The 12,887-nt window shown below is 41.8% G+C and overlaps 1 protein-coding gene across 2 annotated transcripts in view; it reads right to left on the bottom strand.

Annotated features, from left to right (window-relative positions):
- Positions 1–220: 220 nt before the first annotated feature.
- The window catches only part of KIAA0930, a 55,303-nt gene continuing 42,636 nt past the window's right edge, over positions 221–12,887 (bottom strand). For both annotated transcript variants that reach the window (XM_083860483.1, XM_083860482.1), the window contains exons 7-10: positions 11,230–11,424; positions 8,367–8,529; positions 6,709–6,864; positions 221–5,062 (exon numbers count right to left, since the gene is read on the bottom strand). In XM_083860483.1, the coding sequence (XP_083716609.1) occupies positions 5,022–5,062; positions 6,709–6,864; positions 8,367–8,529; positions 11,230–11,424 (555 nt within the window). In that variant the 3' untranslated portion in view covers positions 221–5,021. The remainder of the gene's footprint in view (positions 5,063–6,708; positions 6,865–8,366; positions 8,530–11,229; positions 11,425–12,887) is intronic.

The following is a 12,887-nucleotide window of genomic DNA, read 5'->3' as shown; positions in this document are numbered from 1 at the left end:
GTTCTGTAGCAGAATCAGAAGTTGGGCTTTGCTCCAGGTGCAATCAGAACAAAGAGCAATGAGGCCACTCTGCCACATGAGTATCCATTGTGTAGGCAATGCCTTCACAAGTGCCACAGAGCACCATTCCACCACTGGTGCCTGCCACCAGGAAGGAAAACATCCAAACCCCAACACCACCAGGCACAGCAGAGAGAAAACACCACTAACAGAGTTCATGGTCGTTAAAGAGGTCTGTTTATTTGCTGCAGGGTCCAACACTTTCTCCACTGCTGCCATAAGCACAGTCAACTTTATTTTTGGTGCACAACGTTCTCCTTGCTCTTTGTTCAAATGGCTCAGTACAGTGCCAGCACAATTTTCAACCCATCACCTTTTAAGCAACACCAATGATCGATGAGGCAAATAAAAACCCAAACCATGCAACGTGTGTTAGGCTGATAAAATTAGGCTGAGAATATTTATATATTTACACAGAGAACGTTCAATATTGCAACCTGCTTGCAGACTCGTATTATCTTGACCAAGTATCCAAACAGCTACATTCTGGTGTAAAATACTCTTTAGTTTAAGGTTTAGTGTAAAAGCTACTTACTTCACAATGCCTTTCACTGGATTCTACCGTACCTATTTTTGACACAGAATTTCTACACACCAGCACCATACACTTGCAGTCATACCTTGCAGAATGTGTAAGGCATTTGCAGACATCTGATTGCTGTGACCACAGGAAATCCACTTTCCAGAGCTTTTAGTCATGACCTTTGGAAACCATGAGAGTCTTTCAAACACAAAGGGTGAGCTCATATGAGAGACACTGTTCATCCAAGAACTATAAACTTTGCATTTTTTGACACTGCTACATACAACACAGATAGAATTTAAGACTCATAAATTATTTTCCTAAATAAAAATTTGTTCTTAAACCCCACTGGGTAACAACAGGGCTTAGGCACTTCTGAAGATTTTATCTTACATCTGTCTTTAATATGGAAGCTTCAGACTACAAAATACAGGACAAGCAATCATCTCAAAAAGGAAAAAATAATGACTGGCAAGAAGCAGGTCAATAGTCTGAGAGTAGTCTATTTCCCTGGATTCCACATCCATACAGAATTTCAGTAACCAGATGGGATTCTGTACATGAGGATCTGCTGGAAAAAATCTGCCTGCAGAGCCAAGGACTTCACTGTCTAAATAATGAACATAATTTGGGAAAGACATATTACTGTGAAAAGCCACCTGTGCAAACAATTCTCTTTTCTGGAAAGCACACCATGCCCAGAAATAGAAAACAATAAAAATAGTAACAGCAATCCAGAGCCTAACATGCCCAAGCCTTGTAAACAATGAAGACCAGGAGACTAAAAAGAGAAGGAACAGGGACCCACACAAACTGGATTAGCCAAGACAGTTGAAAGACTCAAGAGTTTCTAGAAGCATCTTCTCTTAAAAGGAGATTTGGAATCTGCCTTGTCCTGGCTGGCAGTAAGAGAACATAATTTCACACACATGGTGGTCTCTAAGGCAGAGCAATAATCAGCTAACACAAAATAATTGATTTAAGAGCTTTCTTAAAAAAATAAGTAATAAAAAAAAGAGCTTTTTATACTGATTAAATCAAAAGCAGTGAAAAACTTGTTATGGGTGAAAAGAATCACATCCTTATATTTGACATCTATCAATATACAACACCTCTGAAGAGCTCAAGAGATAAGCCTTGATCTCCGGAGGGAGTGAATGGGCAGAAGGATGGAAGGACTTAACTGAGCAATGAGGTATGGTGGAATTCCAAAAAGAAAGAAAGGTGTTCTGCAAAGTTTCCCACATTTGTTAACTGAGCTGCATCTTTAAACATCAGCGTAACTGATGAAACCCACTGTGCTCCAGCCATTAAGACACTGACAGCCAAACAGCCTTCAGGACACTGCAGGACACAACAGCTCCATCTGCAGCAATTTCTTCAATGCCCAACAGGGTCTGAATTCAGTTTACTGCTTAGGAGCTACAGAATTAAAACCCCTCCAAATTAACAGGGTGAGAGGTTCTTACTAACATTCACTTTTCTTTTGATGTAGTGCAATAGCATGCTAAGGGTCCAGCTGTGCCATCCTGACCCAAAAAACCCTTTTTGATCAAATCCCCTGTCAATGTGTCCACACAAGGACGACCAATTATAATTTCCAGGGTTTGTTTAAAAGCAGAACAAGTTATGGAATTTCATAACAAAAAGTGGGAAGCACTGGCTATACATAAGAAGTCCAAGACAGATGTTTAAAAAAAGAATAACTGAGAATCTGGCACATCTTTGCTCCCAAAAAGCACTATTGACATTCAGTAGACTTTTTGACCTCTATTTTCCATGGATGTCCATGAGGGCATACTTGTAGTCCTTTTCTACTAGAAAAGGCGAGTCTTTAATGTACCTATAGCATATCCCACTAACAAGATACAAGAAATAAATTTACTTTTTTAGGACATTACAGCCCTTCAAACACTAGACATCAAAATCCAACCACATACATGTAACAAAGCAGATGATACCTCCTGAAACACAGATGTAGGAGCTAAACTGTACCTTCCATAGCACTGCTTTAAAACTAATGCACTAGCATAGAATCATTCCTCATTTGCCTTGAAATCTTACACAGCAAGATTTTCTCAGTCTTTCAAATTACACAAAGTTAAGCCACCTAAACATAACACACAACACCGAGGGAGCATCACAAATTCCTGTCCACTGAGAAGTGTTCAGGCACCTACCACTGAGGGTCCTATCTGGATACACTTCCTTTTTTACATTGTTCCTCTGGCTGCCTGACTGAAAGGTATCAATTGTCACAATTAGTACAAATGTGAACCCTCTCTCCCTTCCCTCTGCAATGAACATTTGAAGGAAAACCAAGCGCTGATTTGCCCAGTCCAGCAGTATGAAAGCACAGAGTAAGGAGCACGTTGAGAGGCTTGTTTTCTAGCTGAGGAGTGGTTTAATCCTCAGCACGGGTAAAGAGAGAATATTTGTACTGACTGATGCCAGGAACAGCACCTGTGGGATCTCAGGTACCCACCCAGGCTGCCTGGCAAGTTCCTTGAGAGGGCACTTCAGCTGCTGAGTGAGGACTCCACCTCTCCCCAGGCTCAGGGGGAAAGCCTGGGACAACCAGGCTGGATGGTGGAAACACCCTCACATCCACACAGAACACAGGCAACATTCCAAGGTTGCAGCATGAAAAGGGGGTGTGCTGGTAATGACAAAGGGAACGTTTTCTAATGCCTTGCAACACTTTTGAAGCCAACTGAAAACTGGTCAGCTGTCCCTGTCATACACTCATGCTGTCAGTGTAAGAAAGGCCATCATGCTGTGCTAAGGTGACAGCTTCCAGGCCTGGCCTCAAATACAGACAGGCCTCCTTACCATGCTGGAGTCATCAGGTTGGGCTGAAGGGCAAATTTGGTCTGCCTTTATGCTGAAGTGGAGCTATTTCCATGGAATCTAGCCTGAGGGAAAAAAAAAAGCAGAAAGTCCTATTTGAGAGGTTAAGTCATTAGATGCTACTGCAAGAGTAACAACAAAGCACTTGGGAAAAGACCAGGTAAGAGGGAGACAAAGGTCTGGGCTCAGAGCACATGCCACAGCATCAGGTTTAGGTGCTCAGAGTCTGCAAAGTGACAAAAATGGCATCTTTGCTCTCCCTTTGTGCATGTACTGGAGTCTCACATGCCCCAAAGGACACAGCACTCACCCCACTGCTGTGCGGTCCTAAATAACCTCAAGTATGTACTGGCTCTCATCAAAATTGTCAGCCAAAGCACAGTAACCTCAGCATTCAATCATCTTGTTTTCAAATGTCAAGGACAGCAGTTTTGCTGTCTAGAGAGAGCTGAACTTCATGTGTAAACATAAGGCTGTTTTCCTGAGAGCTCCTGACACACCATTTTCAGACCTCCCACTATGCAATTCTTACTCACTTTTCAGAAGAGAATTGTGTTTCCATCTTTTGTATTTCAAGAAAGCTCTCTGTGCTTCAGCATATAACAACCAAAGATGGAAAAATCCAAGCAAGCTGCCTGACCACAAAGCAGCTCCCATGCCCTCCTTGTCTACAAAGGGTACTGCAAGGACAACTACAAACCCTCAAGTCCAGTGCATGCAGGAGGATGGGTTACTGGTAAGGTTTTAGGCCTTTGGAGACCAATTATATCTCCTGTTTTTTCACTTTAGACTCAAACTGGTACTGACTCAGCTGAGAGAAAGACAAGCAGCATTAGTACTGGAGATGAACCTCAGCTTTACTATAGCAGCACATTTTAGCCTTCTTGTCACTGGCTCATTTTCTTAGCCAGCTCTTGAGGATGAAAATGTTGCTGTTCTTTGGTAGATACGGAAATCTGTCAGCAGAGTTCACCTGTCCTAACACTGACACACAAAAAATGGGAACATTTTTTCAGCCTCTTCTAAGCTCTGACCCGACCTGCTGCACATACCAAAACAGCAAAGTATCTTTTTCTTTTTCTTCCCTTTAGCAGGAAGCTGCTCTCTCCCCAGACACACATACACACTCTCTCACACTCACACACAGCTGATCAGACAAGGGGAGGGTATGGCCAGAGTCTATGGAGCAATGTCCAGTAGCACATCGTTATGAAATTCTTAGAATGTTTCTCCCAAAGAATATTATATAAAGTTTAACACATTCTGTACATATTGTTGGCTTCTTAAGTTATAAAGTAAACACAGTAGGAAACTGTCCATAAAGTGTTGACTCGGTTTAAACGCAGCCCCTTCTTGTTTTATCTTGCTGAAAAGTCCTCTTCCAGTCAGAAACACTCCAGTGATGTGGGCATTCGGTGTGTGACAGCAGAGGAAGGAAGAAAGAGGCACTTTTGATCGGCTGGTATTCCTGGACTTCCCTGTTTCCCGCGGAGGTCTATGTTCCTGACACTAGATGGTAGTGTTAGCACGGAGAACCGCTGTGGATAGGCACTTGGCAACAAGGCTCCAAGGCAGTGCCCGCTCTCTGCTATGTCATCAGGATTGGTTTCTGCCGCACTTCCAGGATATCTGGGCATGGGAGAGAAACAAACAGATACAGCCAACTTCAGAGGATCTTGAAAGCAGCCACAGCACCAGGAAACACAAAGAAATGAGGACAAAAGCTTGGACTGTGGCACAGGACACCAGGAATCTAAAACATGACAAGTACATGGCTTTGCCTGTTAAAATCTGAATTAACCAGGATGCAGCTGGGAGGAATTGAATGACAAACTGCAAATACATCCCATTATGTGGAGAGGAAAACCGATCAACTATCATTTATACTGGGATGAAGCCACATACGTTAGACAGGGAGTGAGAATATTTTCCAGGGAAACAAGTGTTACATGCCATTAGTGAGAGATGCCAAGGGGTTTCCCATTCTTGAAGGGGCAAATGCAACATCCCCAAGTCCCTTAAGGAAACTTTTGCGCGTACAAATAAATCAACTCTTTCATTCATTCTATAGCCCAAAGCCTACATTTCTGCACTCAAAAAGCTGCCACAAAGAAACATTCATCTTTTTGGCTCCTCAATTTTGTATTTTCCAAGTAGGACAGAATTTGAACCTTAAAACTTATGTTGTAATCATGGCATCTTTCTAAATATAGGCAGTAAAACCAACATGGCAGGGCACTACGCAGATATATCTGGAAACTGGGCTGTGATGTCCTTTTCAAGGCTACACAAAGAACAAGGGACATGGAAAAAGGGAGCACACAATTAAAAGGCTGATGAAATACAACTGCACAAAGAGGAGGACATGAGCAAAAATTGATCCCCAGCTCCAGAGGGCTCCAGCCACACCTGTAAAGAATTAAACACAGTGGAGGAGTCCAGTGAAGGGCCAGAGAAATGACTAAGGAATGGGATCATCTGACATATGAGGAGAAGGTGACAGAAGTGTGATTATCCAACATGGACAAAGGGGTCAGAGTGAAGTCTTATCAATAAACTCAAGACATTTTAAAAAGTACTTTGATCACTACCACTGGGATTTAAATATCTTAGTATAGGTTTTCTGAACTACCCAAGAGAAATGAGCACCTTTCCTACTTCACCCTGCCCCACATATAATGCTCCTGCTACCTGGAAAGCTGCCAGTGCCACAAATACATTGATTACAAAAAGGCCTTGGAAACAGGGCCTACACAACATGCCAAGCTGAAACAAATGTGGGTAGGGAACAATGGCAGATGAAAATTCTGCCTTACATCCCAGAAATTTCATGCCCTAATCCTGTGTATCCCAATATATACCCCAATTCCTGCAACCAAATTAAGTCTCAGAAAGGATGTTCAAACTCAAAGCCAGTATTTGAGCATGGAGGCATTTGTGCCATCCTCTTGAGCAGATATTAAATGCCAGCAGAAACAATACATCTTTTGTGAATTCCAAAATGCCTGTGGTGAGAGACTGAGTAAGCTCGGTAACTCCAGCTAACTTGCTGTAAGACTATCAACACAATGGTCATAAAGAATAATTATGTATTTTGCTGAAACATTGTTCAGATTCCAGCCTTAATTACAAATGACCAATTTTCTACTGGAACCTGTAATTTCTTCTAAATTGAAATGAACTCCTATTCACAACAGCATTACAGAGAAACACTTGTTCCTCTGTCTTAAAAGCAGAATCCCCCCAACGTGTACACAATGCATGTCAAAATTCACCTGTTAAAATTCGATGCAATGGCAAAGTGATGTATGTTAAGTGTGCATAGAGTAGAAAGTTTTCATCTGTTCTGTTCAGCTTCAGCCAGGAGCCCACCAGTGAGCGTCCTGTTCCCGACAGGGAGCGCGACCGGAGATTCGTCGTGTTGTGCAGATCTGGAAAGGCATGAAGAGACAGCAAGCCTCAAGGGATTGTACTTTACTGGAACACTTCTCAAACTCAAAAAAAAAAAAAAAAAAAAAAAAAAGAGGAAAGTCTCCTATTTGCTGTTTAGAGACAAACCAAATGGAGGACACTATCATAACTGCTCTTTTAAAAGCAGACAGACCTTGCCTAGCACAGAGTTCACTGTTTAGACTGAAGGTAGTAAATGGTAGCAGCTGAAAACAACAGACACACAGACAGACAGAGAGGAGAGGGTTTGTGTTACCACACTGCATCAGCAGAACACTAACTCAGCCTTCCCTCATACACAAAACCACAGAATAGCCCTAAAAGTAAGGACTTACTCATGCAGAATTTCACCAGGGTAACAAAATAGAAATAGTTTCTTTTGAAGAAAATTGCCATCTAGCAGATATGGGGAGATTCAACATTAATACTTCAGTTTCCTGCACACCTCCATGCACACCCTGAGCCACACCTAGGACCCTTCAGCTGAGCTCAGAATTAGTTTAGATGTCCTCAAGTAACTTTTAAAACAAAAAGATACTGAATCTCCAGTAGGCCAGAAGAGTTTTTTTATAGGTGCAGGCAAACTAAGGAAAAAGAGATGAGCAAAGGTTTTTATTGATGGAACCCTGAATTAGCTACCATCAGTTTAAGCTGCCACAGAATTTGCATTGAACATCGTCACTTCAGTTTGTTTTTTAATGTGCAATTCTTTATTAGCAAAGGTGGTCCAGTGGCTTTATTAGCTAAGGTGGCTGCTGCTAGACAACATCCTTGCTACTTCAAACAGACCTTGCAATCTGGAAATTATCTTTGGGCTTTAGAATCCTAACAGACAGACTTGTTGACTGAATTGTTTTTAAATATATGAAAAGCAGTTTGACATTGACATTTTTGAGTTTCCTGCCTCACAAGGCTGTGATGTGATCGGGATCTATATACTATATTCTGAGTCAGGCTCCATCTTGCTCAAGTTGTTTCCTGCTGAGTAACTAGAACTTAAAGGAAGAGTTCCACAAGACATGTAACTATTACACAAACTCACCAGGTTTTCCTTTGTAAAGTTCAGAACTGATTCAAGGCCAGTTGAAGTAAATGCCTTCTCACCAGCTTTAACCAACTCTGGATCAAATCAGAATTCAAAAAACTTGTTGCTGAGAACATGCCCTACCCCACTATACTTGGAAAAGTGCCCCTAGAGACTGTGGCATCTGGGAAAGGGGGAGGATCTCAGCTGCTCCAGTTTCTCTCAAATAGGTCCATATAAAAGAAATAAGTTTCAACATATTCAGGAGTTGTGGGCTCCAGCCTTCAAAGAGATGCTTAAGCCTGTAAAAAATCTCATTTTCAGAGAGGCACTGGCTCCATGTGGAGCTCTTGTGTTTCCACCCTGCAAACCCTCCTTGAAAACCCTGCACTGGGATCCCTTTTCACAGCTCTGTGCACTCTCCAGACAAGTCTGTTTAGCTGTCAATACTTTTCTCACCTCCACCATCATCATCTCTGAAGAACTCCTCACTGTCATTTGCTGAATGGGACTTTTTCATCTCAGCAATTCGATTTCGGGGCACTTTTCTCTTGAGGGATGGGGAGAAGAAGGATGGGCGGTTGTTACGTTCTGGGGTTGGTGGTGTGCTGAAAGAAGTAACCTGAAAGGAAAATAGAAGAAATGCTGGAGAAAAGTCTTGGTTTTCCCTCCATGAGCCACAAGGCAGTCACATGTGTAAAAATCAGAATGATGACTGGTATCTAGCTCTGTTTTATCAAAGTGGCTGGAGAATTTAAACTGAACAATCATCTCAAGATGCTCATCAAGGGGAAAACATTTTGATATAGCACAACCCTCAACTGTTACATGAATAATGACAGACCTCTCTCCTCAGATGATCACTTTTAACAAGGATTTACAGTCACAATGGCACAAAGTTAGTAATTTAGGCACCAAGAATGTCAATCTTATTTTTGCATGTTGAAATCCAGGAGACTTAATATTCACTAAGAATGTACTGTATTGAACGCACTCAAAATGTGCATCTTCATTTCTCTGGCACACACAAGGCAGCAGTTTCCCTACTGGGAAGGCTGTCCCATAGGATCCCTGTGGAAAGTCAATGTCCCTGGGGATCAGAGTCACAAATTCCTGAGCCCAGCACACTAAGGCAAAAGTGAAGTCAATGTTCTCTTTTGTGTGTGTCATGTTTCAATAATACTGGAAGGAGAAAATGAAGCTGTGGTGCCTCAGAAGTTTTGGTTAGTCCAAGTGATGACAAATACAGGGATGGAAGTATCTGTGGTGAAACTCAAATTAGGGGCAAAACTATGGAGACACACTTCCTTCAGAGCAGTAGTTGCCATTGAGCAAACTACAATTAAAGCCAAGTACACTTGTTTTGGAGAGAACTGAAACATAGTGCTGATTTACTGGCTTTGATTGCAATATTTTAATAGTTTTATTTCAAAGGGAAAAAATAGGGATAACTACTTTGCTAATGGATGTGAGTAACTTTTATCTTGTCCTTCCCTCTTCACACAGTCAATTTAACAATCCCATTACTCTTTTTGAGCTGCCATATCACACTGCTCATATCTGTCCAAAGAAATGCAGAGGGAGGTGACATGGAATTATGATGGCAGCCAAGCCAGGCTGAATGCAGCAACACTCCATGTTGTCCCTCTATCACTAATGTTACAAAAATGGAAGAGGGGCATTGTAACACCCAACTGGTCCTCTTCCTAGCACACTTCATTTCTAATTTGTATTTGTCTCTGTTTTTAATTTGGGAGTAATTTCATATCATACTGTGGGGGGAGCCAGAAACAGACATAGCAGTGTTAAAACTATTAGCAAAAAGCAGTGATAACAATTATCAAATCTAATTTGGCATTTTCCAGCTGACACTGGAAGCCTTGAAGACAAAAGATCATGTTGCTCCTCTAGGCCTGATTTCTTCAGGCTGTGTTTCTGTGGCAGAGAGCAAGAACATCCAATTAATGAGTTCTGTGCTGGTAGCTCGTGTTGCTTTTTACCAAGTCAGAAACAAAAACCACACTGCCTGCATGGACACCTCTAGAAGCTGTTCTGCAGGTCTTTAAATGATACAGGTTAGCTGCACTGCACAGAAAACCATAAACTCCATAAGGTACTGACCCAGGCAAGGTCTGTGCAGATATTTTGAAGACATGTTGCCTAATCCCCATTAGCCAGGTAAAATGTCTTAATGGAAAAGAAGGCTGGGATTCAATAAAGGCCAAATCAGCATTTGTAAAATGCCAATTCTATTGGCATTTTACTGCACTTGCATTAAAATTAAGCAAATGTATGAATACGAGGCTGCATCTGGATCTGTGATCTTTGCTTTAGCATTATACAGGCTTCCTGTTGGCAGTATTCCTCAGTGGCAAAACCTAAAAGCACCACTCCCTGTGAGGTTAGTAAGCAACCTATATCATACACAAATTCCACGTTTCTAGGTAAATCCCATCTTGCACAGAAGTGGAATCTACTTTTTTTTTTTTATAGCAAACAGGCAGAATCATTGGTTTCCCTGGCATCAAGATTGCTGTTGTTTCAACAAAACACTCCTCCAGAAGCATGAATCATCCAGTCATCTCTGTATTCACTGTTTGCTCAGGGGAAAACTGTGTTAAAGAATCCATCTCGCATGCTGAGTACAACCAAATTACACACAGGCAAACGTAAGTGCACAACCTCGATGGGAGTTCACCCCAGCTTCAGCCTGTCTCCTGGCTTTGGAACTGTCCTGGGTTGCAGTGTAGGATGTACACAAAGTATTTATTCTATCACCATCTTCATGAACTGTTGGAACCAGGTGAGGCAGTGTTTTCTCAGGCCCCCTTCCTTTGGGCTCTTCTGCTCATGGCCCATCAATGCCTTGCCCATGACTCACAGGTAACTCCCTCCAGGAGTTATCTCTGTTTAATGGGCCATCAAGGACCCACTTCACACTCCTCATCCCATTGTGAGATGCTCCGCCCAGGGGGAGGAGTCAAGCATTTCCACCTGGATATAATCTGGGATTTGGGACAGGACAAGCAGCCCTTACCCACTGGATTCCCAGATGACCAGAGCTACCAGACCTTTCTACAGGATCACTGCTTCAGGAAGAGCACCTCATCTGGACTGCTTCCACTATCCTGCTCAGGTTGTATTCTGACTCTGTCAGTGTTCTTTTGTGTTACTGCATTTATTTTATTTTACATTTTTACCTTTCATTTTATTAAATTGTATTTCTGACTTGGAGCCTCTCACCCGTTTTCTTTTCAAATCATGACAGGAACAAAGCATGTTCATGCTTCCCTTAAAGAGAGTATTTCTGTCTGCTACTTACTCTCTCATGCACTGGGGAGTCTGGATTTGAATCTTCTTCGGTCCCATAGGGTGAAGTGTCACCAGTGGAAACTCTGCTCACTGCCATCTCTGCATGTCCTTTCCCCTGTGGTCCCTTCATTCGGACAAACTCCATGTTGTTGTATTTATAAAAGCCAAAAGACATTCTTTGAGCCATCTTAGCTGCAACGCTCACCTATGATGCATCAAGACGGGAGAGAAAAACATGTAATAACAGCTCTTCAACTTGAAAATAACATCCTCTGAAATCAGTTATCTAAGAAGTCAGAACCACAGAGGATAATAATTCCTAAGAAACATTTTAAGCCAAAATCTGAAGTGATCTCCAAAGGGAAAGTAATTTTACAGAGACAAAAACAGGTTCTGAGAAGAACCAACTCCTTCAGCCATCCAAAAGGCAGAGTTAGCAGTGGCACACAGAGAAAACCAAAGGTTTTTATCCAGGCCCACACATTGTGGCACATGAGAGCACAGACAGGCACGTGCACAACTCGATGCAGCCTGTGCTGGGGCACTCATTTGAGTCCAAAAAGCAACAGACACACACACGATGCCTCAAACCAGTCAAGCACACCCCACAACTGGGAAACTACTTTGTGCCAAGTCATCTCTGACATTTTTATGTCCACACTATCAAGGCCAAAATATAAGAAACCAGCCCCATGCACAACTAACCTGCACTGCACGGCTCACCAAGACACCCTGACAGCTTTAAATCCCCTTAACAGACACAGGGGCTCAATTCCCAGTCACCACAACTGAACTGAAAATTGAACTGAGAACTGAAAAAAGGAACAGACCAATATGAAAACACTCAAGGTTTTGCTAAGTGAAAATGATGCCTTAAGTTTTCAGCTTTTATCCATAAGTTTAAGTGATTTGTTGCAATTTTCATTTGTTTATGAAAAGGCCAAGATTCTCATCAGCTTGTAGTATACTGAGAATTAGAGAATCCTAGAATAATTTGGGTTAGAAACAACTTTTAAGATCATTAACCAAACACTGCCAAGCCCACCACTAAATCATGTCCTTAAGTGTCACATCTACATATCTGTTAAATATCTCCAAGGTTGAGGAGTCCACCACTTCCCTGGGCAGCCTCTTCCAGTAAAGGAATTTTTCCTAGTATTCAATCTAAACATTCCCTGAAACAACTAAAATCAAGTAATCTCCAAAAGCATAGAGATTACTCCTGTTCTGTAAAAAGAATGGTAAAATTTCAAGTTTTGCCTCTGGCCATAATGAAATATTTGAAGAGTTAACAATTTTACTTCATCTAACAAAATAATGTCAAGTAGCTGTGTGGTCAATCAGAACATTCCTGGGCTATGAGGTGACTTTACCACATCAGATCTTATCTTTCCACTGCAGGGCTTTTTTTTTTATGTTGTCTTCAGTGATTCTGCATTCCCACTTATTTTAATGACCCAGCTGCTGACAGTGTAAGGCCACAAGATAATGGTGGGAGAGAAACAACTTTCATTTCATGTTCTCTCAGAAACCTGCTGGAAGAGTGTAATGACTCACATTTAAATCAAGGAGAAGGGAAATTATTCAGGATCTCTCCTGACAAGTGAAGAAACAAAGACATTTAGAGACACAATAGATGCTGTGAGAATTTCTTCCATTTGTTTCTAA

Source organism: Zosterops lateralis (genome assembly GCF_965231275.1).
Source record: "Zosterops lateralis genome assembly, chromosome: 4".
NCBI classification, from domain to species: domain Eukaryota; kingdom Metazoa; phylum Chordata; class Aves; order Passeriformes; family Zosteropidae; genus Zosterops; species Zosterops lateralis.
This window is presented reverse-complemented; position numbering and strand designations above follow the sequence as displayed.